Raw genomic sequence first — 27,472 nt, 5'->3', positions numbered from 1 at the left:
GGTTAGTTTTTGGTCGTCTTAAGTTTTGTTTATGTAAAAGTCTTTTTTGAGTAGCAACTTTAATTTTTGCATCTTTAACAACTTTATCTTTCATAAATTTAGGGTTAAGTTTATTTCGTACAAGTGTGGTGTTTTTCCTGTAAACATCACTGTCTTCTTCGTATGTGAGGGGTTCGTGTCGATCCTTATTGTGATATTCAATACTTTTTTCTTTTTGTTCGATCAATTTTTTATTAAGTTCTTTATAGATCTCTTTGGTCATATCTCTATGTTTTTGCATATAATTATTAATCAGTTTTTGGTCTATGTTCATATCAAATATTTCTTTAGTGTTAATGTGTCCATTTATAATATCTATAGGCTTTTGTTGAGTTACGGAATGTATTGAGTTATTATATCCTAAAATAGCATAAGGCATTTGATTTAAGATATCAATTTTTCCATCTGATTTACTTCTAATTATTCGTAGGTGTTGTATTAGAGTAGAATGAAATCTCTCTATAGATCCTTTAGATTGGGTACTATTTGTAGTAACATAATGAGTTTTTACTTTATGTATGTCAAAGAATTCTTGTACAACAGAGTTTTTTAATTCTGTGCCTCGGTCCATAGTTACGAGATCAGGAATTCCATGATGTGTCATGAAAGTTAGAAAAGCTCTTACAATTTCAGTACTTGTCAAAGCTGAAAGTGGGTATGCTTGACCGTATTTAGAAAATGTGTCTATTATAGTAAGAAATTTTTGGCCTTGACTTTGAAAAGTGTCTGCAAATATTATTTCAAACGGTTTTGTAGCTGTGGGTGTAATCATTAATTTTTGATTTGGCGGATTACGATCATATTTATTTACTTGGCAAATATTACAATTATTTATAAAATCTGTTACATCTTGTTTTATTTCTGGCCAATAGTAGGTACGTTTAATTCTAGTTTCTGTTTCTAGGATACCTCGGTGATTGGTTTTTCCTTCATGAAATAACCTTATTTTTTCATGCTGTTCATCTTTGTCTACTAAATCTTTTAAGATGCTGTTACATTTTATTAACTTGTAGGCAGAATTTTTAAATGTGTTTTTTAACGTTTCTAATATTTCTGGTATAAAGGTGTCTTCTTTGAAGTACACAGCATATTTGTATTTTGGGTCAATGTAATTTTTAAATATATTAATAGTTTCTTGTACAATATTATTTTTTGAAATTTGAATATAAAGTCTTTTCCTGTTGGGAAATATTTTTTCAATTTTTGGTTTGGCAGCTGAGTGTAAAACAAAATCAATTACAATTTGGTGATCAAAAACATTGAGATGTTTATCAGAAATGAGCATTCCTAGTATTGGATCTTCTATACTAGTATGTACAGTTTCTCCACCATCTTCGTTATCTTCGTCGTTATCTCGGTCATTTCCTTGTTCTAAATTTTCTTCGTTAATGTCGTCGTCGATATTTACAGCCATCGAAACGCTATCATCATCGTTCCTTGTCGGAGTCTTATTTTGTTCTTCCATGTATTTTAAAAATTCATTACAATTAATCTCTATTCTAGATAGGGAGTCTGCATTTGCATTGCAACTTCCTTTCTTGTATTCGATTATGTAATCAAATTCCTCTAATTTTAAACGCCATCTCACTAATCGTGAATTTGGTTCTTTTAGAGACATAAGCCACTGTAAAGGTTTATGGTCTGTCATAATTTTAAATTGTCTTCCAAATAGATAAGGTCTAAAATATTTAGTTGCCCATACTATCGCAAGAAGTTCTTTTTCTATAACACTGTAGTTTTGTTCGGACTCGTTTAATGTTCTCGAGGCATAAGCTACTGGTTTGTCTTGACCATTTATCAGTTGAGATAATACGGCTCCCACTGCTACATTACTTGCATAAGTAGTTAATATAAAATCTTTATTAAAATCTGGATACTGAAGTATAGGTTCATTAATTAATAGATTTTTGCAATCTTCGAAACATTTTACAAATTCTGGAGTGTGTTCTATCTTAGCATCCTTTTTTAAACATTTTGTTAATGGTTTAGTTAATCTGGCAAAATCTTTTATAAATCTCCTGTAATATCCTAACAATCCTAAAAATCCTTTTATTTCGCGTGCTGTTTTAGGAATTGGATATTTGACAATTGCATTAATCTTATCTGGGTTTGGTTTTACACCTTCTGTAGTTACAATATGACCAAGATAGGCTACTTCTTTTCTTAGAAATTCACACTTATCTAATTGTATTTTAAAATTATTGGCTTGTAAACGTTTAAAAACTTTTTCTAAATTTACAATATGCTCTTGTAGTGAGGTAGAAAAAATAATTATATCGTCTAAGTAAACAAGACAGATGTCATCTTGAAGACCTCGCAGAATATCGTCCATAACTCTCTGAAAAGTTGCAGAAGCATTCTTGAGTCCAAATGGCATACGAATATATTCATGATGTCCATTCTCAACATTGAAAGCTGTCTTGGGAATATCGTCTGGGTGCATCTCAATCTGATGAAAACCACTAGCTAGATCAAGTGTACTAAAATAGTTGCATCTGCCTAATTTATCAAGTGTATCGATAATATTTGGTAATGTGTATTTGTCTGGAATTGTTTTCTCGTTGAGTTTCCTATAATCTACGACAATTCTCCATTTCTTTTTTCCTGATGCATCTGGTTTTTTGGGTACTACCCAGATAGGCGAGGACCAAGGTGAGTTGCTTGGTCTAATAATTCCTTGCTCTAACATTTTGTTTATTTGACTATTTACTTCTGGTTTATGAACAAAGGGGTATCTATACGATTTACTATAAATAGGTAGTTCATCCTTAGTTTTTATAAAATGCTTAACTCTATTTGTAAATGTAAGAGGTTTATCCTCGCTATGAAAAAGATTAGAATATTTATTACAAATTTTGAAAATATTTTGTTTTTCTTCAGAGTTCATATGAGATGTACGGGTTAAATTTTCAATATTAAATTTTTCGATTTCGTCAGCAGGCACTATGTCTGCATGGAATAATTCATGACAATTTTCGTCAAAGGGAACAGTATCAATTGGAGCATCTAAGGTGACAAAAATTTCATCTTGGGTTCGGTTATAGATTTCGACTAGAGCAAAACCGTCTATTGCGTTCGAGAGACATGCAGGGATTTCACATTTTTGAATAGTTTGGTCAGGGATAAATATACATCCTGATTTTTGAGAAACTGGAATTTTAGCTACACTACAAGATAAGGGGTCCAATTTTTGTTTAAAGATTATTTTTAGGTCAGATTTATAATACGTTATAGGTATACTAGAATATGGAGTAGTTAATTGGGAATTTACGAAATTTAACTTAGCATTAAGATATTTTATGTTATCTAGTCCTAAAAGACCATCGAAACTTCTATGAAAATCAAAAAGATGGAACTTAATCTTACCTTCCTGATTAAATTCTGAAAAAATGGGGATTTCTGCACAAAAGTCTTTCTTTGTACTTTGAAATACTGCGGAAACAACAAAGGGTTCATAAAAGATATAATTTTTGTAGAAAAGGTTAGCTTTTTCGGGGTTTAAAAACGATTTAGAGGAACCTGTATCTACCAGTAACTTTAATGGAGGATTATGAATCTGAATATATGGCAGTTCTCTTTTATTTGTGGAAAAATTTAATTCTATTAAGTCGGCTGGTTTGGAAAGATGCTGTCTTGAAAATTTTGATGATACTCTTCGTTAACAATATCATAAGTTTGTTGATGAGAAGTCTGAGGAGTATTTTGGTGATCACTATTATTAATCGATTCGTATTCGGTATTATATAGTTCTTCGAATGTAAAATTTTGATTTGGATTTCTAGGGTTGTGGAAATTATTCCTGAATTGGGGAGTATTATTTCTAGTAGTTGTACTCATAGGAGTAGATGTGTTTGTAGCAAAATTGGGATTTGATCGCCAAACGTTCTGAGCTGGCTTGTTAGAGTTTTGAAAGCTATTTCTGAACTGGGGAATACTATTCCTAGTAGATGTACTCATGTTAGTGGGTCTGTTCGGAACAAAATTTGGATTTGGTCGCCAAACATTTTGAGTTGGCCTATTAGAATTTTGGACATTATACTGATAGTTTTGGGGAGTGTTTCTTTGATACTGATGTGATTGTGAAGGTTGAAAATGTCTATTATTGCGAGAATTTATTGGGGAATTTAAATGAAAATTATAGTTTGGGTTTCTAGAATATTTGTTACTATTATTATTATTATTATTAGTATTAAAATTTTGACTTTTTTGATAGTATTTAATATTATCTTCTTCTTTAATGAATTGTATAGCTTGCTCGATAGATTGTGGTCTCATTGCTCGAATTATGGGTCCTAAAGGTTCTCTTAAACCTGCTAAAAATGTTTTTAATGCTTGTTTGTTAAAGAAATCTCGTTTGTATGTACGTTCCTGACCAAGATGGTGTAAATCTATATAGTTACAAATAGAATTTAATAAATCTAGCACCTTTTCATGAAATTGATAAGGTGTTTCGTTTGGCTTTTGTTTAAGATTAACTAGATCCTGATTTAGATAATTTTCGTCTCTTTGATCAGCAAAATTTAAAATTAATGTATTTTTTATACCATCCCAATCAGTATTGCCGCTAATCGCAATTATTTCTTCAGCTCTTCCTTCTAATTTATTTAATATACCGTTCAATAATAAACAATTTTGAAAGCTATTAGAATTAGTTGTATCAAAATAATGTTGTAAGATTGATTCGGTAGCATTTATAAATCTATAAAGTTTATTGATATTACCATCAAAACGAGGAATAATGGCTAAATTTGCAATATCTAACTTAGGTACAATAATAGTAGCATTTGAAGTACTTGGTGAAGTCATTTTATTTTTATTTAATACTTTTCTTTCTTAATTATATTCTTATCAATCAAAAATAATAAGTAAATAATACGTACTCTTGACTATTATTTTCACAAAAGGATTTAATAGGCAAAGAGGAGTCTGAATATGAATAAAAATTATTAGCTTACCACATTTATGTACTTCTGCTTGTTTATTCTGATGTCCCTGGAAATTCTGGATGTCCTGATGGAGCCCAAAATCACTGACAGTTCGAAAAGTTTATGAAAAACGGAAACCGGTTCTTTTTTCGTCAAAGAGTTAAAACTCACGAATATCCGCAATGGAATTCTACGAAAAATCCACTAAGACTGCGCCACTGATAGTTTCTGCCCTTCAGGGACGATTTTTAAAAAATAATTATTTAATTTACAAATGCGAGAGAACTTTATTACGTTCTTAAAAGTTACAATATTAAAATCAGACTTCGCTGTACAAAGATTCAAATCAGACTGAATAATAATTAATTAAAATAAAATACATTACACATTGGAAAATAAAACAATAATTCGCAAGTTGCACTTTTATATTCAGGTCGATCATAGTTCAGGTGCTGACGCATCGGATTTAGGGTATTGGCTTATGGGGTCAACGACTATAACTCGCGTAATCCGAAGCAAGAGTTCCTCCCTGTCCCGTGCCGCCACCAGCATAGCAAGGTCGTCCGCGAATGCGAAGGGGGTCACACCCTCCTCATATTCGCAGTTTAAGACCCCGTCGTATGCTAGGTTCCACAACGTCGGACCCAGGACGGAGCCCTGCAGGACCCCAGCCGTTACATCCACCATCACACCATTTTCCACCACAATCTTCCTCTCGGAAAGGTAATCAGCGACCACATTCCTCAGATACCCAGGACAGTTCCTTGCTTCAAAAGAGCCCATTACGTAACCCCACTGCAATGTATTAAAAGCATTTCGGACGTCAAAGAGAACCAGGACGACCCATCGACTGTACTTTTACCCTGGCAGAAACCATATTGTCTCGGAGACGCCTCCAGACATCACAATCACCTCCTTGATACGCGAACGTAGCATTCTCTCATACAGCTTAAGAAGGCAAATAAGACGATATTTTCCTGCCTTGAATTTAGGCAGGAGCACGAGCCTCGAGATTTTCCAGGGATCCGGAAAAGACTGCGCGGCAAGAAGAGCATTCATGTGCTCCAGCAGCCACGTGGGCTCCAAACGCCCCAGACGTATAACCACCTCAGGTGGGACACTATCTACACCGGGAGCCCTACCGGACTTAAGGGAACTCACCGCCAATTTACAGTGGAGGTGGAGACATAGCAAGCTGTCCTGGTCACACAACAAAAATTGTGCTACACCTTCTAGAAAATAAGTTTAATTTTTACCCATTTTACGACTTACTTTAGATAAACGACGAAAATCGAATCCAAATGAAATTATACAAAAAAAAAATTAAAAGAACGGTGAGAATAAATCCCTTTTTTATAATAACGTGCTCATTGGAAAATCGAAAGATAAACGTGATGTCCTATATTTAAGTAGTAAATTTAGTAATGAAATAACAAAGACTACAAATAAAAGAGGAGAAAAAAATTAAATGCCACCCTAAATAGCATGCTTGTATCAACACCATACCAATCCCGCAAGTTCTTCAACCATGGGGTTCTTCTTCGTCCTGGACTGCGTTTGCCTGCTATTTTTCCTTGCATAATATTTTGTAGCAACCTATATTTGGGACCTCTCATTACACGTCCAGTTTTCTCTGCTTGATGCTTTTTATGATCTCAGTAGTCTTGCTGAGACGTTCTAGTATTGTGGAGTGTCGAATCTTCTCCACCCACCCTATCCTTCCTCATCATCTTTGGCTCGACAATCCTCTGTGGATCTTGGCCTGCTCTAAGATTCGTCGCCATTCTGTTCGATTTCTTTCTGATTTTTTATATCCGTAAGTCGGTTTCAACTCCATCTAACCACCTAATTCGCGGTCGGCCTTTGCTTTTTCTTCCTACAGGTGTTCCTGTGGTTAGCTATTTAGCAATCGTATTTTCTGGCATTCGTATTATGTGTCCAGCCCATCTAAGTCGCTGTGTTTTAATGAACGTTATGACATCTGGCTCATCAAAGAGCTGATATAATTCAAAATTATATCTTCTGCGCCACTGCCCTTGGTCGTTTATAGCTCCAAATATTTTGCGGAGTATTTTACGCTCAAATATTCCCAAAAGTCTTTCATCTTTCTGCGTTAGAGTCCATGTTTCTGCTCCATATGTGAGGACCGACCTCAGCAATGTTTTGTATATAATAATTTTAGTTCTTCTTTGAATGTTTCTTGAGTGGAAATGCTTTTGGAGTCCATAGTATGCCCTATTTGTAAGATTTATTCGTCTTTTGATTTCTTCGCTTGTTTTATTGGTAGCAGTCAATAGCGACCCAAGGTATGTGAAGTTGTCAACACGTCCAAAGGTATGACTTCCAAAGACTGTTTCTCGTTCCTCATTTGCTATCGGATTCTTTGTAACCAACATGTACTTGGTTTTGTCTTCGTTGATGACTAGACCGACCTGTTTCGCCACTGTTTCCAATTCTAGGAGATATTGCTCAACATCTCGCTTGCTACGCCCTATTATGTCAATGTCATCAGCATATGCTAAGACTTGTATCGATCTATTGTAAATAGTACCGCCGTCCCTAATTCGTGTATCTCGGACTGCCTTTTCTAAGGCAATATTAAATAGGAGGCAAGCCAGAGCATCCCCTTGTCTGAGTCCATCCTTTATCTCAAAGGATCTAGAATTCTCTCCCTGTATTCTAACAGTGGCTTCTAAGTTAGACATTGTCATTCTCGTTAGTCGGATAAGTTTCTCTGGTATACCAAACTCATGCATTGATTGGTATAGCGCTGTTCTCTTGACACTGTCGAATGCTACCCACCTTATCCTTACGTGCGTAAAAGTTTGCGATGGTATAAAAAAATATTTGTTTATATATTGCAAATGAGTCTCACAAATGCACCTATTTTATATAATATGTATTCCGGGGAATCAAAAAAAAACTAAATTGACCTTATATAATTACCTATAGCCGATCTATTGCGGAAGCCTTAGGTACCTGAAATTTAGACTGGTCAAAAAGTTTCAACAAATGATCACAAACTTATAAAAATAGAAAAAACGACGGAAGAAAAATATCAAGATTCAAAATTTACTAATAGGATTGTGAGAACAGAATGTATAGTGTGCAGACGCCACAAGAAAAGAAAGGCGACGCTATATGTCTGCAGTTTTGTGATGTAAACCGTGGATTTTGTGTAGGTAGACTGTTTTCATCATTACCACCAAAAATGAGTGTACACCTATAGGTGTACTCGGCACTTCTAATAAAATTTTCAACAAAGGACCGATTACACCTATAGGTGTATTTTTTTCCAAAAATAAAATGTAGTAATTTTTGTAATAAAAATATATTAAAAATCACTTTTTTAATAGTTGCAATCAGTTTCCCAAATAAATCTGAAAAAAAGTATACCGGCCATTTGAGAGTACCTGAAAAACTTGAACAATGAGCAATGAATGTGTTAAAAACATATTTGAACCAAGGGAGTGACTTAAATCAGAATTCATAGGTATACCAAAGAAAGAAAATGCTACAAATTTAGGCTCTTTTACTTAATGAGTCACTTACTAAAATATTCTGAAAGATCATACAGAATCGTATTTATAAAAAATGTGAAATAGACATGTGACTTTCAACTCAAATCTAAAAAGTCATTGGCCACAAGAGAGGCGACTTTGCAACTCAAACTCAGAAATTCCTAGATCACAAGAAAAAGTATATCTCTGCTTTATCAACTACCACAAGGCTTTTGATAGAGTCGAGCATAAAAAATTGTTAAATGAACTATAGAAAGTGAAGCTAGACCGAAAAGACCCCCGCATAATTCAAAACCTTTATTAGAACCAAGAAGCAACCTTAAAATATTCCAAACATACTACTTAAAATGTCCATATACAAAGAGATGTCCAACAAGTATGGTATAAAGATCTTATGACCAAGTACCAGAGATTAACAAGTCTCACCTGAATTAAGAAGAAGAACAAGAAGCTAGTAAGGGTTCCAGGTAAGAAGATGTACAATAAGCCAACTGGCTGAAGTACTACTAGTTTACAACAGACAGCTTCCATGGCAAAAATAAGCATGTCTGCACATTTTGAACTTAATTAAATTTAATTTCAGTTGCAAATTCATCACCAGAGATCCTGCAATAGAGATATAAAAATTACCAACAAATGAGGTAAAGAACATACAATAGCCTCCACCTACTTCTCTAGTGACAAAGAGAACCCTCCTCCAGAGAAAGTTAAAAACCTCATCAATTAGTCCAGCAAAAAGAACAGTCAACTTATTATTGGATGTGAGACAATTCCTAAAATAATGTATGGGGCAACACAGACACAAACAAACAAGGTGAGATCCTATTATAATATGTGTCTCCTTGTAACATAAACAATATTAATAAAGGGAACAAACTAGGTAACTTTGTGAAAGCTGAGACTAAAATTATTGTTTGTTTGTAAGTTTAATTTAAACAAAATAGCTCTTAATAATATTTTATTTAAATAAATTTATAAAAAAATAAATAAACATAAAAAACTGTAGTTAAAATTTAAAAAAATATAAATAAAAATGCATAATATAGCTATTTAAGAAATAGTAATAGCAGTTCTCCTCACAACAGCACTCAGTAATTCATTTTTGTCTGGTTGTTCAGTCAAGACTTTGACTTTCACCCACTGTCTGGTCTGTGAAGACTCTCTGATTGCACTGAGTACAGCTTGAACATACAAGCCATCTTCAAAAGTCGCTGCTGCTTGAACTGGCTCCTTTATCCACCCTTCTTTCTCATTATTTGGTAAAAATGCTTCACGCAAAGCTGATACCATCTTACATAAGCCTTTGACAAATGTTTTAGGTAGTATAGAATTGGGAACTGGACATTTCAGGTCTTCTACATCTAGATATAATACTTCTTCATTTCCTTTGTTTCTTCTGCCAAACAAATCACCTCCCCTTACCACCAAATGTCCAGTACTGCTGCAAATCATCACATCCTGGTTGAAAGTACTTCCAACTGTATGACTGTTTAATGTGGCCGTCACTAGGATACCATTCTGAAGTTCCATTTGGAATGTACAAAAGTCTGGGGCTGATATATTACGAATACCATTTATGTTGTTTGTGTTCTTTGTAAATGTCCTTACAACCCCGTGGACTTTGACAGCTATCTGACCTGTTAAGAATGTTATAAGATCTACTACATGGCTTCCTATCAAATTCAAAGTACCTCCACCCATTCTATCATCACACTTCCAGTCAAAAGTGTCTGAATCATTAAATAAACCACCACTTTGGATTCTGATATCAATAAGAGTAATAGGAGATTGCAAGTAATTCTCTTTGAGTGCTTTTTTCATTTGTATGAAAGCTGGGAGGAAGCGGAAGGAATGATTGATAAGAGATATCAAAGTTGGATAGTATTGGCCAGCTCCTACCATCTTGAGAGCATCAGCTTGATTCAGTCCTGCTGGCTTATCACAAACTACATGTTTTCCTATCCCCAGAGCTTTAACAGATATCTGTGCATGTAAATTTGGAGGACACAAAACAAATATCAAATCTACATCTTTGCGAAGCAAAACTTCATCGATTGTGTCCGTAAAAAAAGGTATTTTCAATTCCTTAGCTGCTTCTTGAGCATTTTGCCGTGTCTGACACCAAATAGCTTCGATTTTAAATCCATTTTCGAGTAGTATGGGAACTAATACTTTCACTACAGGTCCGGTACCAAACAATCCTATTCCTGGTAACATTTTATATTGGTTAAATTGGATTACAACATTATTTTTTCAATTACTAAGATTTTGTACTTATTTATAAACATCTATGTGTCAAGATACGTCAATGTCAGTCTGTTTTTAGTTAGGTATTCTGTGACTTTGAGAAAGTGGAAATGTCTACTGACCCGGCAACTTCGTACCGCCTTAGAATTTATCTTTTTATATTAAGTTCAATAAAAGTTCAAAAAGGAACTAATTCACTTAGCGACAAAGTAAAAATAATTGTTGAATGGGCACTCGTGTCAATCACAAATCACTGCGGTGTCAATTATTTTCATTGAAGGACCTTGTGATATAATCCATTTTTTGTTGTATTGCCATGCCGAGAATGAACAAAGTGGATTTTTTGCCTATACGTCAACATACTTCGTACAATTGGCCATGAGAGGAACTATTAATATCTATATTTAGTCAACAAATATTCAAGGATTGGCCTTTTAATTTGTTTATCGTCATGGCGAATGCAAGACGAATTGGAGATATTAAACTCGTTTAAATTCGAATGGCATATTAGTTGATATAATCAAAATTCTTGGAATGAGAACTTTCTCATCCTTAAATTTTCCTTTGAGAATCGTCACGTGTATTATATTACCTGATATCAGTTTTTACATCCTTGTTCTTTGTTGTTAAAATTGTTCGTTCTCTAAACCAATTGTGATTTTTGTGGTTATTAATGATGTTTGGGAGCACTTTATTAATGAGCTTGTCCTTCGTTGAGGTGAAATGTCACAAATTGAGCAGAAACGAAATCAAACCATTTGATTTTACAGAAATGCGACCGTTACTGATAGCCAACAAATGCTTGGCGAAAGCGATTGCTTCGTAAGAATTATCTTTTAGCAATACTCGTTTGTCGTAAGTCAGATTCATTAACTTATCGTTCGCTTACTTCTATTATGGGTTCTCGATTATGTTCACGATGGCACGAACTCTATGTAAAATATCATCTGACGTCATCCTTACACTTTCCATCCTTTGGACACCTTGTATATTTATAAATAAAAAATTATACGGATATTACAGTATAAACAGAAACAATAATGTACTGTTATCTGTAATAATTTTTAAACTTTTTTATGGTTTAACTAAAATAAATAAATAACGAGATAATTGACTATTTTATTTTAACTATTTTGTGTTTATTTTATGTATTCGAGAGTTTATTATTAGTTTTAATTATTATATGAACAATTTTGTTTCATAAACAAAAAAATTATATTTTAAATAATTAACTGATTTTTTTTACATACCTATATAAATTGGATGGAAATTGTGACAGAATTAACTATATTTGTTATTAAAAGAGGAGAAAGAATAAGGCAGATTGCTTTAATAACAAATAGGTATTATATTAACCACTAATTTTTCCCGCTTTCAAATATCACTTTCTAAAATAACATAGATTACTTCCTTTAAAAGATAAAATGATTTATTTTATCATTAATAAGTCACTAATTTAAAACTAATTACCTTTTAATTGTCCTAATATTAATAATATAAGAGTTTCTTTTATTTGGTTTTATTTAAGGTCATATCATTGTTTATTTGTTCAAGTATCAGGTAAAAATTTGATTATCTTATAAAATCTTATACCTGTTGTTAGTGGAATAGACACGCCTACAACTACACTTATATTTAAATGTTATTTAAAACTCTGTCAATCTAAAATACGTCATTGTCTAAAACACTACTATAGTTGACATTTGACAAATCAGTGCTCTGTGTTGTGGTTTGTGTTGTAGTTCTTTATTTTACCCAGAGATATGTAAGATCTCTGATTTTACCACAGTATAGACAATATTGTTGTGCTGTGATTTTACTGTCAAAAAAGTTTTGGGGTTAGTTTGATTAGGTTAGAAAGTATAAACATATATTTATTAAATTGTTTTTAAAATCGATTATATATAATTTAAAGATAAAAATGAAAATAGCAATAGAAGGTTGTGCACATGGAGATTTAGAGAATATATATGATACTATATATGTTTTGGAACAAAAAGAAGGCATTAAAATCGACTTGTTGATATGTTGTGGAGATTTTCAATCTTCAAGAAATAATGATGATCTTACGTGTATGGCTGTACCTTTGAAATATAGAAATATTTGTACTTTCTACAAGTAAGTTTATCATGAGTTCAATTTTTTTGTGAGGTAATTACAACATACATTTTACTATTTTTTAGATACTACTCAGGTGAAAAAGTAGCTCCAATTTTGACCATTTTTATAGGAGGTAACCATGAGGCATCCAATTACTTGCAAGAACTTCCATATGGAGGTTGGGTTGCACCAAATATTTATTATATGGGATATGCTGGCGTAATAAATGTGGGAGGTAAGCACATTGCACTGTCTTATCCTTTTAGGTTTTCCCAATTTTGTCTTTTTTGTGAACTTTAACCATTATTTGCATTCTAGGTACTTTCAAAAATATTTTTATCTTTCATTCTTTCTGTATGATCTAGATAATATGAATATTTCTTTTGAACTATATCACTTGTTATAAGATCTTTAAACATTTAATATTATGTCATTTCTACAGACTGTGCAACATTTAAGTCAAAATTGCTTATATTTTATGTACTTTTAGGTTTGAGAATAGCAGGAGTCTCAGGTATCTATAAAGGGCAAGATTACTGGAAAGGTCACTACGAAAAGCCACCTTACACAGATGAATCTAAAAGGAGTGTGTACCATGTGAGAAATTTAGAAATATTTAGACTTAAACAACTATCTGGTAAAATTGATGTGATGATTTCCCATGATTGGCCAAATGAAATTACTAAATATGGAAATGTTAAGCAGTTGTTAAAAAAGAAGCCACTTTTTAAGTAAGTGGAAAATATCATTTTTATAAATAGCATGTACTTATAGGATAAAAATAAATTGTTTTTTTATTAAAGAGATTTACTAATGTTTGTATTTTGAGAACGATTTCCGAAGTGGAAATGGAAACGTCAATAAACGTATTTTAACCTTTAATTGTGGCTTATTCCCAGTTAAATAGTAATTAGATTTAGAAGTAGAGAAAGTAATTTAGAACCTTAATATCCAATGTAAATTTAAAGCATATATTTCTATTTGGGATGACCTCAGCGGAGCTGTTTCGCAGAGCAGTCAACAAAACCATGATAGCCTTTATGATCGCCAACATCCGGACCGGATAAGGCACTGAAGAAGAAGAATATTTCTATTCTATTTTATTCTACTTGTCATAATTGACAGACTGTTGATTGAGTTCTCTGTACAACTCAAATAATAATTGTTTGTTTGTTTTGTCATATACAGATATCATTCTTTCTTGAGGTTTTTCTAAGTATTTCAATAGAAGTAGGTATCTCTAATAATACTGGCCATATTCCTCCAAATTATATTAGGACTTCCTTTCAAGTTCCAGCACTACTTTTTTGCATTAAGTACTTAGACCTTCTTTCGCATCTTTTGACATCCACCACTTGTTTTTTTTTTATTGTCCTGTCCAATATATTGGTTTTGGTTAGGTTTACTTTTTTCCAATGTTCAGCACAAACAACTTATGTTATTGCTGCACAGTTTCAGTTAAAGTCACCTCCTAAAATGACTCTCTCCTGTGATGGAATATTACTCAGTATATCTCCTAATTGATCACATAAAACTTTTCTTTCATTGTAACCCAGCCCTGTTTGAGAAAGACAACATTCAACACTTCTTTATTAAGTACAAAGTTCGCTGTCATTAACTTGTTCTTACAACTTTTAGGATGTTATCTCTCATTTCGCTATCAGCAATTGTACCAACTTCATTGCTAATGTTACTTTTCCCTACATACAACAATTGGTATTTTTCACCTAGTTATTTTGTACTTTGTCTGTTCCACCTCTGTGTACTCTCCTTCTTTTAGGCTCATCTACCAACTCTATACTCTTTCCTGTAAGACTTCCAAGATTGCTTGAATGTTTGTACAAGACAAATTTAAAATTGTTTTTGTAATTAAATATTCCACTCTTATGAGTTTCTGCAAGAATTTTTAAAAGATATAAGATTATCTTTGACTTTGTTAAATCTCTTGAAATAGCATATTTAATATTTTTTAGAACTATATTGAAGATAAGAATACTCCAACCATATCAGCTAATGTATTTGTTTATTTTTGTATTATAGGGAAGATATTGAAAAGAATCAGCTGGGAAGCCAACCCAACACTGACCTTTTATTTCATCTAAAACCAGCTTACTGGTTTGCTGCTCACCTTCATTGTAAATTCTCAGCTGTAGTGAGACACAAAGATGACTCTATGACAAGATTTTTGGCTTTAGATAAGTGTCTACCAAAAAGAAAGTTCCTGCAAGTTTTAGACATTCCTCACAATGGGGATTCTAAAATAGAAATTGCTTATGATTTGGAATGGATGAGCATATTATATCTAACCAATCATTTGTTGTCTGTAAAAAGTACCAAGAACTATATGCCGGGACCAGGAAGTACTGAGAGGTAAGAATTTTTTAGATTTTTAAAAACAGTGAATGTTAGATTCTTTTGTGTTTATATGTTACTACAGGCATGTTCAGCTTTGTTTTTATCTTTTATTTAATATCATTAATATTCTACATCACTTTTTCATTGTTTATATATTTGTGCACTGAAATGAAGGTGTCATATTGAATTTATCTTTCTGTGTTGGTTTTCTGTTTTTTCTGTTATTGTAATAGTTTTCCAAACCTTAATTTATTTAGGAAGTTTAAGATATAGTATATATTAGTATTCTTGACATAATAATTTTGATTTTAACCTCACCTCTGTCTGCTTTCATTTCATGAACATTAATCATTTCTGAAATAATAGCATCATATAAATTGTCAGTCTTTTTCTAATAGTTCAAAAAGTCTACAAATGAAGATAACAATACCATGTGTTAATAACCAATTATTAATGTAGTAAATACAGGCAGTCTATTTTCATTAGTCATTTTTTTTAAACAGGGGTGACAAGTTTGAAGTTTTTAAGAAATGTTAAGAGCAATATTTTAGTACAAATTTGATTGAGGATTCTAGAAAGGTTGGTGTTTGAATCACATTACTAAGTGTGGACGTTTTTAATTGCCTATATAACCCAGAAAATCCCAATGAGAAAGATTTTAGAACACTATTGAAACTTTTAAGTACTCACTTAAGCCTAAGTTGTCAGTGTACCAAAGGAGGGTAATTTTTGACCTGTTAATACCTGAAGATATGAAAATTAAAAACCAGGCAGCACAATGCGATTTTAGGGACAAATTGTTATACCGGGTCAAAGAAAAGTATGTGGTAGACATGGAAAATGAACTTCACAAAATAATTACAATGTAGTAATAATAAATCATAAATGGTTGAATAGATATCTATTTTAAGAAGAATGTACTAAACATGTGCATTTTACGAATTGCCAAATACTCCAGGTTCTTGTCTCCAAAATGTATCCCAAAAAATACATAGTGATTTGACAAATGACGGTTTTTAAACATAACACAAAAGTAGCAAAATGCAATATTGGCATTTTTTAAGTCACTGCATAGCAGTGGTTAGACTTTTTATTATTAGATTTCCTCTTTAACATGTAACCTTAATTTATATTTTATATTTTCAGTTATGCTTTCTATTATCAACGTATTGTTATTTGTTGGAAACATAGCTTTCTTATCGCAGGCTAGGGAAGAAGCGGTAGATCGCGCAATCACCCACTAAGCCCACCACACACTATGTGTAGTAATAAACGCAGTCCCATGCATGTTTCTTAATAAAATAAATTAAATTGAAAATCATCGCTCCGCACGTAGACGATAAGAAAGCTATGCTTTTCCTCCTAGGTCATTCCCGGGGAGCCACATTCCTTTTTTCTACACATATTGATTATCTATTCAATTACCATTTTTTTTTAGTCTCTCTACTTGTATTCTTATTCAATATTTTCATTTCAGGTATGAATTTACCCCTACCGAACAGGAAAAAACCAATGTGATGAAACGCTTCAGAGACAATTTGGTAGTTCCGAGGATATTTTCTAAAACGGCCGTCGCATATAGTCCAAATTCAAAAAAAAATGATGTCAAACAGCCAGAGCCTATTCTCAACCCCCAAACAGTAACACTGTGTGAAATTCTCGCAATAGATGATCCATTAACTCTTATTTCAAAGATGGAAGGCACTCTGGAACACTTGAATTCAAGCTTGGACTTGAATAGCACCATCAGTTTTATTGATGACAGTCAAGAAAACGAATCTCTCAATTCGTCACAAGATACACCCACCAAGAAAATGTTTAACCTTACACTTCCTGATCCCAAAGTAGATCTGGATGACGATTTAGAGGATATTGAGGAAGCTAATGAAGACATCAAGAATGACAGTCAAGAAGTGGAAGCAACAGAGGTCAAGACTGAGTCAGAAGATACAAAAATCAAGACCTTAGTGGAACATATGCTACCAACTGAAGATGACTGCAAATCACCTGTTATTAAGAAGCTTAGGAGAAGAAATGAAGAACTTTATAAAAGTTAAAAAACAGATGAACTTTAAAATAATAATGTAAATGTACAAAATTTTTTAATAAATATATTTTTTTTAAATTTTCATGTTTTCATCTTTGCTGTTTCTAACATCCTTTTTGTCCTTTCTGTGTCAGGTCTTGTTAGATAATGTGATGCCTAGATATTTAAACTCTATCACTTGTTCTATTATCTGACCTTCCAACTCCAGTTTACATCTTAATAAATTTGCTGTTGTAATTGTAACCATGCATTTTGTCTTTTTTGAGGAAATTAACATGTTAAATTTTCTGGCAGTTATATTAAATTGGTGCAGCATATGTTGTAAATCATATTCACTTTGAGAGAGTAGTATTGCGTCGTCTGCATAGCAGATTATTTTAAATTGTTTTTCTCCCATTCGGTATCCTTTTTTAGTTCCTACTTTTTTTATTATTTCATCTATAATCAGGTTGAACAATAGAGGACTCAGGGAATCTCCCTAACTTATCCCATTAATAGTATCGGTTAAATCTTCTTCTACTTTTACTTTTATTGTGTTGTTTTGGTAAATATTTTCGATCCCTTTGATTATTCCTAGAGGTAATTCTCTTGCGTACAGTACGTGAATAATATCTTTTAATTTGACCCGGTCAAATGCCTTCTTAAGGTCCACGAAACATAGATATGCCGGTTTATTGTATTCATTCACTTGCCTCATTATAAATATAGCGTCGGTGTAATCTTTCCGACCTAAAACCTTGTTCTTCTGCTAGTGTTATAATTTCATTCAGTTTATTTGTTATCACTTTGGTTGTTAATTTTAGTGTTGTGTTTAATAAATTAATTCCTCTAAAATTTTCCGGGTCCGATTTGTCTCCCTTTTTGAAGAGAGGTATTAGGATGCTTGATCTCCATTCTTGAGGAAATTCTGTTTTGTTCTAGTATTTTTTGGATCAGTTTTAATGGTTGTTTGGTCAGATCTGGTCCTCCGTACTTTGGGAGTTCGTTAGGTATTCTGTCCTCTCCTGGTGATTTTCTATTTTTTAATTTCCTTAATGCTTCCTCTACCTCTCCCTCCCCAATATTTATTTCTTTGTTTGTGGTCACCTCTGGTGTTGGTGTTTCACTATCGTCAGCCTTAGCAAATAGGGATCGAAAGTAGTCTGCCCATATTTCCTTCTGAATGTGTTTCGTTTTTATTAGTTCGTTATCTCTTTTATTTGTCCTCTGATCATTTTCCATATTTCTTTTTGTGTTCCGTACAAGGCGTGTTCCCTCTATTTTGAGAAGCTCTGCCAGTGTTCACTTTTTATTTGTCTAACTAAAGTATTCGTTTCATTTCTGATTCGTTTATAGTGGTTGTACGCCTGTACTGTTCTGTATTGTAAAAAGGCTTTCTTCTTTTCTTCACATTTTGTCTTCACTTCCTCTCTAAACCATGGTGTTTTCTTTTTTAATATGTTAGTGTTCATTACTTTCCTCTCTCCAAGTGAATTCTGTTGCTGCGTTAATTATGATATTTTTGAGTTTTTTATTCATTTATTTATTTATTAAAACTTACAAACACCACCTAGGTAGTAATTACATGTAAGAGTGCTCATTACTTGGTATAAAAATATACACACAAAAAATACAATATACAGACAAGTACAAAATAAAAACACAGAAAGTAAAACACATTAAAAAAAAGACGCAAGTTAATAAAATTTTAAAATTCAGTCCATTACTTATCTATTCATAACATTTTTTAATATCCCTTACACTACAGGTAAAGAGGTCTATATCAGAGATCTTTATTAACTCATTACACTGATATTGCATATAGTTTATTATTGCACAAGAATTATATGGACTACAAGAAAATAGGTCATTACTGTTTACCCTTAGGTTGACCTTTGGCACATGAAACCTAATAAAGTTGATCAAACCACATGTCTTATATTTAACATTGTTAATGACATTATGAATAAACACAACACAATGCATGTTTCTTCTTTGCTCTAATGACTGCAAGCCAAATATTTGAAGCAACTCTTTTGATGGCGTAAGGTGAGTATACACATTGTATTTCTTAAGGTATAAATACCTTAGAAATCTTTTTTGTACCTTTTCTATATGATTAATATGAACTTTGGCCTCAGGAGTCTATACCACTGATGCATATTCCAAGTTTGGTCTGACTAAAGCGTTATATAGTCTAATGGTTGTGTTTATACTAAAGTGTTTGGAATTTCTTATTACAAATCCCAATATTTTGTAGGCCTTATTAACAATATTTATATAGTGTTCATTAAATTTCATGTTAGCCTGTAAGTATATTCCTAGATCTTTATATTTGGTTTTCCTAGATACTACACAATTGTCAATTCTATAATTATTTTGAATGTAGTCGATTTTGCGAGTAAAAGATATGACTCCACACTTCTTAATATTCAAGATCATATTGTTGGCCCTAAACCATTCCACAACTGAGGTCAGGTCCTGCTGTAGTAACTGACAATCATTTGAAGTATGTAGGTATAGTCTTAAAAATCTTAAAATCATCAGCATAGATCAAACTAGAAGAAAATTTAAGAGATTGTGGTAGTGAGTTGACAAAAATTAAGAAAAACAAAGGCCCTAAGTTGCTCCCTTGGGAGACACCAGATGTAGCCTGAAATTTATCTGATAATTTTGACTCTTTGAAACCTTGAATCCACATACGATTTTATAAATGTACAAGCATCATTCGAAAAACCAAACTCATTCAATCTCGATAAAAGAATGCCATGGTCAACTATATCAAAGGCCTTTGAGCAGTCAGTCATTATTAAATCTAATTGGAGTTTATTATTTATTGCCTCACTAGCAAAATTAGACAGAATGCACAGATTACTAGTTGTGGATAACCCAGGCAAGAAACCATGTTGTTCTGGAGCAAAATCATTTTCAAAATTTTTCAGTATATTCATATAGAGAATAGATTCAAATATTTTAGCCAGTGAATTAAGGATACTTATAGGACGATAGTCTTCTATATTGTTTCTATTACCTGATTTAAAAACTGGAGTAATGGTAGCCTCTTTGAGTTTGTCTGGAAAGGTATTAGTTTTAAGAGATAGATTAAATAAATGTGATAATGGCTTTTGAAATATATCAGAACATCCTTTAAATATATAGACAGGGATATTATCACTACCTGTGGCCTTTTTTGGCTTTAATTTTTTTATACTAACCTTCACATCTTCTTCACTAATAACTGAAAAGTTAAAAGATCCCTGTGAACTACCCTGATGTGTGGATGATACCTGATAAATTGAGCTAAAATGATGAGAGAAAGCCATGGCAATATCCTGAGGGCCTGTATATGTATGATCATTTAAAGACATCTCGTGAGGAAAACCGCTGGTTTGTCTCCTACTTCTTATGAATGTCCAAAAACTATTTGGGTCATGCAGAATGTTATCTTCAATATTATTTTGATGCTGCATAAATTCATTTTTGATTTGCTTTTTAATAGTATTTCTAAGACTCTTGAATTTATAGTTATCGATAGCACTAGCTTTCCTTATTTTTATATGTTTGCTTAATTTGTTTTTTTGTCTGATTTTTTTAATAAGGTCTATACTAAAATAAGCTAGATATTTCTGTTTTTGTCTATTTTTAATATTTTTTTTGGGATGGCTTGATCAATGCAGTCATACAATTTATCGTAAAATTGATTAATACAATCTGTAGCAGTTATACAATTATACATATCTGACCAGTCAGTGTCCCTTATTAATTGATACAGAAGATTAAAGTCCCCCCTGGCATAATCATACCTATAAGACTGTTGTATATTACTCTCAGTGTATGAATTATCTTTATATTCTAGTAACATTTCTAGTGCCGGTTGATAATAATCTTCAGGTACCAAAGGAGACCCAGACCTAGTTAGATTGGTTATGGATATGTTTGACAGTATAAGATCAAGCAGTTTATTTTTACAATTTGAAATTGTATTATATTGATTTAAATTGTTTAGATTTTGAAATTCTTTATGCAAGCTGCTCTTTTCACAACTTAAGTTAATAAATCCAGGAATATTAAAATCTCCAAATATGATAATATTAACATTTTCTGACAATACTTGGTTATAAAGTTTCCCCAGCTTTCCTCGATGTTATCGTTTTCTAATATTTTATTCCCAGCGATCTTATCTGATATTCTTTTCCTGTATAAGTATTCCATGGATTCAGTATTTAGTCCTTCGACTTTGATTTTTGTTTGTGTTGGCGCTGCTCTCTTGGATGGGAAGTATTTCAGGAGAATTCTTATTTTACATCATACTAGGCTATGGTCGCTACCTACATCTGCTGAATTGAGGCATCTTACGTCGATTATTTTCGACGGATGTATATCTCTGTTGGTTATAACATAATACCTATGTCATAGATTTTGTCCACGCCACGGGTGTTATTAAATGTATATTTGTGTTGGTCTTTGTGGTCAAAAAAGGTGTTTTTTATTCTTAGTTCGTTATTCGTGCAGAAGTTTATCATGAGTTCTCCATTTTCGTTTTCGACATCCTCGTTATGTTTTTGCTTAATTCCGGGTATTACTTGATTGCCTATTCGAGCGTTAAAATCCCCCGATATTATCATCTTCCCTCTGAGAGATACATATAAGCAGACAATGGAAAATGGAAAGGCCCGACGATATATCTATATTATTCTCTCTACTACTGGTTTTATTCCGAAAAACATCCTAAAGAACATAAACAGTTGTGACTTAATAAACATTTCAATAGGGCCATGCAGAAAGTAGTACTGCTCTCGACGTCCAGGTGTGTAAGAAAATATTTGGGGGATACTCCGGTAAATCAGGTCAACTAGGGCTCGATAACACGGAAAGAGACTTTCTAGAGTGTCCTTTTGATATCTTAGGTATCTCTAAAATGCCTGAATGTTTCAGGTACAGGAAATGAGAGCCATATGGCTTAAACCTAGATAAGAATACCGCACTTTCGATTATTATCATGGGAAGCCTTATGAATTTATAAATTATAGTTTTTCATAATTTTTCATTAAATATAGTTCTTAAACTATGAAAATAATATTTTTTATTATCTCTAAAGTATAGTTTAATTTTAATAATGGTACCTATATTTACACCTACCTATTCGATTTTTAATTAGTTATTAATTACTGTTTACAAATGTAATTTTGTGTGTATACCAGTAGTAGGTTTTCAGTGTCATTTCACTAGTTTACAATTTATATTATTTGATTTAGCTTACTTTGAATTTTATGCGTTACTTTAAGGAAATATTAGAACACGAGAAGCACTGAAATTTTTAATTTTATTTTTAAATTTATATGTTGCCTATATTTGGCGCAGCTCGAGGTTATTAACTGTAAATTAGCCAGAAGCATAGATAAAGTGGCCAGAAGGTAGTCGGAAGAGATTAGACAACTATTTTCTTATCTTGTATTTAAAAGCAGTATATATGAAACCAGAATGATTTAATTTAATTGTTACGGCTATTAAAACAAAAAGTAAAAAGAGAAAGAAATTTTCTTTTTACCTTTTGAAAATGTACTCTCGTTTGCAAACAATTCATCATTTGTTATTAAAACATGTAAATAACTTTTGCTCGATGTAAATAACACAACTAAAAATAGAGGTAGTTTCTATCAGATAGCGTTTCTTTAATGTTTTTACTTAACGGCACTCTTATACGGCTATTGTTAGCACCGGCACTCTTAGCAGTATACACTTCAATTAGACACCTGACATAAATTTTTAACCTGTTCTGCGAGTTATTGACAAAGTCAAGGACATACGTTTTTTATAACAAAAATAATCGAAAAAGGAAGCAAGTAGGTTACACATATTGGCTGAAGATCATAAGCATATTATCTTATCCATCGTTATCATATCTTACATATAAATATTTATTGCGCATAACGGACCAGTCACAGCCTTTGAAATATACTTATACTAGTTATACTTAGTTTGCGGTTAAAGTAATCTACAAAATAACTGTCCACTTCCAATTTTAAATCAGAAATAGAAAGATCTTTCGATATATCTATAAATTATTTAAGATGTCTACAAAGCATTTAACTGTTGGTAAGTAATATCGAATTAAAGCAATTATACCTGACGAAATACACGAAACTATAAGAAATATTTAATTTTTAGGTTCTGTAGAGCCTCCAAGAACGGAGGGGCTTCTCAGGCTGTATACCATGAAATTCTGTCCTTTTGCCCAAAGAGCTGCATTAGTCCTGAAAGCGAAAAACATTCCACATGATGTTGTATATATTAATTTATTCAAAAAACCAGAGTGGTACAGCAAAATAAATGAAAAAAGTAAGTTTGTACATTATTAAATAATTAGTATGTAATATTATGTGTGTTTTTTACCCATGATGTTTCTTGATGCAGATCACAAACCATATTATCCTTTTTTCTGTCGCCTTAGTTTTTTTCTAGGGGATTTCTGGCACACATTGATTTATAATTATATAGTTACAATTAATACAATGCCATAAAATACAATATAAGTAAATTAAGTTTTTCTAGATCTTAAGAGAATAATACTATAATATTTTTTGACACCTCACTTAATTAACATGTAGTGTAAATCAAATAAGTTTATGTTCAGGAAGTTTAATATATCTTTAATAATATCTTTTGTATTTGTTATTTACTTACTGTCTATTTATAGTATGTTCTAAAAAGTATGTCACCTATAGGAGTCTCCTTGTTTTGTTTTAATATTTTTTATCCAAAAAGTAAGTTTAATTTTCTGAGTGTTTGTTTTTCCGTAGCATTAGTACCATCCATTCTTGATGGTGATAAAATTGTGGTAGAAAGCCTGGATATTGCTGATTATCTAGATGAAAAGTACCCTGAAAATCCACTCTATCCTGCAGATCCTGCAGCCAAGCAGAAGATTAAGGATATTATAAACAAGGCAGGTGCCGCACAGGGGGTATTTATAAAACTCTTATTAGGAAAAGAAGAACATTCAGCAGAAGAATGGGCTAAATTGTTCATTGAAGCTCTTCAACCTTTGGAAGAAGAACTTTCACAGAGGGGAACACCTTTCTTTGGTGGAGATAAACCTGGAATGGTAAGTTTGGATAATTTAATCATAGCTACTGTTCTTACTTTTTCCATAACTTTAGCTGATTTGTGTGTTTTTATAGGCAGATTACATGATTTGGCCATGGGCAGAGAGAGCAGGATGTATAGGAATAAAATTACAAGAGAGGCTTCCTTTGAAAGACTCAGAAATCCCACTTTTAAGGAAATGGAGAAAAGATATGATGAATGAACCAGTTTGCAAGGAGTTATATATAAGTGGTGAGAGGTTTTGGAAGGTTACAAAAGCAAAAGTGGCTGGAGAGGAACCAGCTTATGATGAAATATAAAATGGATACTTAAATTGATAGAAGCCATTACATGCGTTATTTGTCAGATGAAATGATAGAATATTCTGTTACTCTGATATTTTATACCATATGCTTACCAAATTCACTTATTGTTGCCTACACCCTGTACTAAACCCGAAGACAATAAATATTACAGCTTTTTAATGTATTTTATGTATTTTTAATCATAATCATTACTTATTATTTTTATTCTTTATTTCATTGTTATTTTCATTCTACAAAGTATAAAATGATGACATAGTTATGCCACTGTTTGTTGTTACTCTGTATTTAGATTTCCAATAAATTTTTATGGAAGGTTGTTTAAGAAACCAAAACGAAATGCATTCCATTGTAGCTCTCACATCTTCTTTTCTTCAATTCACATATATTTCATGTATTTGCTAATTTCAGTTTCAATAGATTTAAGCACATAAAAAAACTAGAAAATATGTGCATAAATATAAAAAAGACATTTCAAAGAAGTATGCATATATTTTAAAATATATAAACTCGCTTGCATAGAAATGCCTACTTTAAACTTTTGATTTAATCCATATTTTTTTCAAAAACTATTACTCTGATAAAAAAAGGATATACTGTTTTAAAGGTAATTTAATACGAGTATACATTTATGAAAATTTATTTTGACTTCTTATGTTTAACATTGTAAAATTAATGCATCAAGCAAATTAACTTTTTTTATTGCTAACACAAAAATGGTATTTGACAATTAAAAATTTAGCAATTAGTGTTTTAATAATGAATATGACCTCCTTTTGCATTAATAACTTCTCTCATACGATGCATAGATCTATTCAAGTTTGCTATTGTTTCTTGTGGGATGTTAAGCCACTCTTCTTCTACTGCGACAATAAGCTCTTATCAATAAGATCAAAAATCGAGTTTGGGGTATGAAGTCTAGCTCGAATTATTTGTTTTAGCTGGTCCCATAAATGTTCTATGGGATTGAGGTCTGGACTTCATGCTGGCCATTCCATGACCTGAAAATTGACTTCGGTAATGTAATCTTGCTCGATTCTTGAGATGCTGTCTTGCATTGTCCTTCATAAAAATAAATTAGTCCCAATGTAGTAGTAGTCAATGTAAGGTACCACATTTACTGCTAAAATCTCCTCGATGTATCTAGGTTTCTCCCTGGTTAAACCTCCTCACTCGTGAAAAGAGACACTCTTATGAATGAAAACAAGGTTGGTTCATGCCACATAAAAATTGCACCCCAGATCATTCAGGAATCACCTCCATAAGAACTACACTCTTCAATGCAGCATTCTGGAAATCGCTCTCCTCAGTACACTTTCCTTCTTCAGACGCTCTCATATAGGCATATTCTGGTCTCATCTGAAAACAGAACAGATCCCCATTGTTCCAACGTCCAGTTCAGATGATCCCTTGCAAAACGCATGCGTGCATGAAGATGAGCCGCAGTAAGTTTTTGGCCTATCGCAGGTACTCGAGTCATAGTGCTTCTTATCTTGGTCTCCATTCTACAACACGTGTTGTCTATCGGGTGTATGATAATCTAGCGACGTGTCCTGCCCAATTCCACTTTAGCGGCGCGATTTTTTCGATAGCGTCTGTTGTTTTTGTTCTAGGACAGATTTCTTCGTTTGGGATTTGGTCTCTCAGAGAGACACCCAACATCTGGCGCTCCATACCTCTTTGAGTCAGGCGAATCTTATTCATCACCTTTTTTGTGATTGTTAATGTTTCAACTCCATAGTCAAATACACCTGCGTTTGACTATGGAGCGAAATGATAACACACATTGGTCAAAGATTTTTCTTTTGATGCGTATGAGTAGGTCCAATTTAAATACATACCAAATCCTGCCCAAACTAATCAAACGCGACATGGAAGCTCACATGTCTGGCTGTCTCTGCCCAACCGAATTTCATTTGCTAAGTAGTTATATGTTGTAGTCTGCACAATATTCCTTCCATCAACAGCAATATTTAGCACCAGATTAGTCATTATTTGCGTCATGTTCATATTAATTTTTAGTCCGACCTCCAAGGAAGCAAGATATAATTTTTCCAACATTATTATTGCATCATCCATACGATCGGCTCTAAAGACAGTTTTACATTATGCTATTTTCATGCTAGGCAAGAGCCATGCAAGACAGATCATGGAACTGCGCATGCCCACGGGCTATTTCCATGCAATTCCTGTGCTAGACGAAAAATTAGAACATGTTCTATTTTTCATGCTATTTTCTTGCAATTTATCGTTAAAATTCATGTTGCCAACATAACAATTTATAATAGATTACAGAATAAAACATAACCTTATCTCTATCTTTAGCGTATATCATAAATTGCCCTACACACAATGGGAATAAATTGAGATATAGCTGATTCTGATACTCTAAAATTGTACATTAGAGATCGAAACGTTTCACCAGTTGCCAGATACCTTAAAGTTATAATTAATTTTGTCCTTGATGGAATGCACTGGCGAAAATTGGTATCTCTTTTCTGAATTAAGGGATTAATTTTTTCCAGGAGCTTAAGGAAAGTGGACTCGTTCATTCGAAGAAAGTTTTTAAAACTTTGAAGGTCTCTAGCATCCAAGAACTCTTGGGGTAACTTCAAATTTCCCAGTCCTGCATTTAACCAAGGTTTGACCCAGCATTTTCTAGGTTTTCTTTTTTTATTATTTTTCATGATTGTTGCTACAACAGCAATATTCAACAATAACAATGTTTTCTTTTCTTTGGTTGACATCCTTCACCCTTTTAATAACCATAAATAGTGTATATTTATTTATTATATTATTTATTTTAGACTTAATTATATTTATTTAAAATAAAATAACCTCAAATTGATA

General features: G+C 32.5%; 3 protein-coding genes across 3 annotated transcripts; 2 read left to right on the top strand and 1 right to left on the bottom strand.

The window, feature by feature from the left end:
• Window positions 1-9,430: 9,430 nt before the first annotated feature.
• On the bottom strand, window positions 9,431-10,804 carry LOC140438750 (glucose-fructose oxidoreductase domain-containing protein 1). Its single transcript, XM_072528400.1, has one exon. The coding sequence runs from the start codon at window positions 10,700-10,702 to the stop codon at window positions 9,536-9,538; it is 1,167 nt and encodes a 388-aa protein (XP_072384501.1). The 5' UTR covers window positions 10,703-10,804; the 3' UTR covers window positions 9,431-9,535.
• Window positions 10,805-12,502: 1,698 nt separating this feature from the next.
• ldbr (lariat debranching enzyme) lies at window positions 12,503-17,316 on the top strand. The gene is made up of 5 exons (XM_072528393.1): window positions 12,503-12,850; window positions 12,916-13,067; window positions 13,323-13,563; window positions 14,873-15,202; window positions 16,665-17,316. Exons 1-5 carry the CDS (start codon window positions 12,654-12,656, stop codon window positions 17,242-17,244), a joined length of 1,500 nt encoding a protein of 499 aa, XP_072384494.1. The 5' UTR covers window positions 12,503-12,653; the 3' UTR covers window positions 17,245-17,316.
• Window positions 17,317-23,043: 5,727 nt separating this feature from the next.
• LOC140448532 (pyrimidodiazepine synthase-like) lies at window positions 23,044-24,788 on the top strand. Its single transcript, XM_072541617.1, has 4 exons — window positions 23,044-23,309; window positions 23,382-23,552; window positions 24,014-24,318; window positions 24,395-24,788. The coding sequence occupies exons 1-4, from the start codon at window positions 23,285-23,287 to the stop codon at window positions 24,617-24,619; spliced, it is 726 nt and encodes a 241-aa protein (XP_072397718.1). The 5' UTR covers window positions 23,044-23,284; the 3' UTR covers window positions 24,620-24,788.
• The last annotated feature ends 2,684 nt before the right edge of the window (window positions 24,789-27,472 follow it).

The sequence above is a fragment of the Diabrotica undecimpunctata genome, chromosome 1 (assembly GCF_040954645.1).
Source record: "Diabrotica undecimpunctata isolate CICGRU chromosome 1, icDiaUnde3, whole genome shotgun sequence".
NCBI classification, from domain to species: Eukaryota; Metazoa; Arthropoda; class Insecta; order Coleoptera; family Chrysomelidae; genus Diabrotica; species Diabrotica undecimpunctata.
The sequence above is the reverse complement of the archived record's forward strand: the minus strand, read 5'-3'. Positions and strand labels throughout refer to the sequence as shown.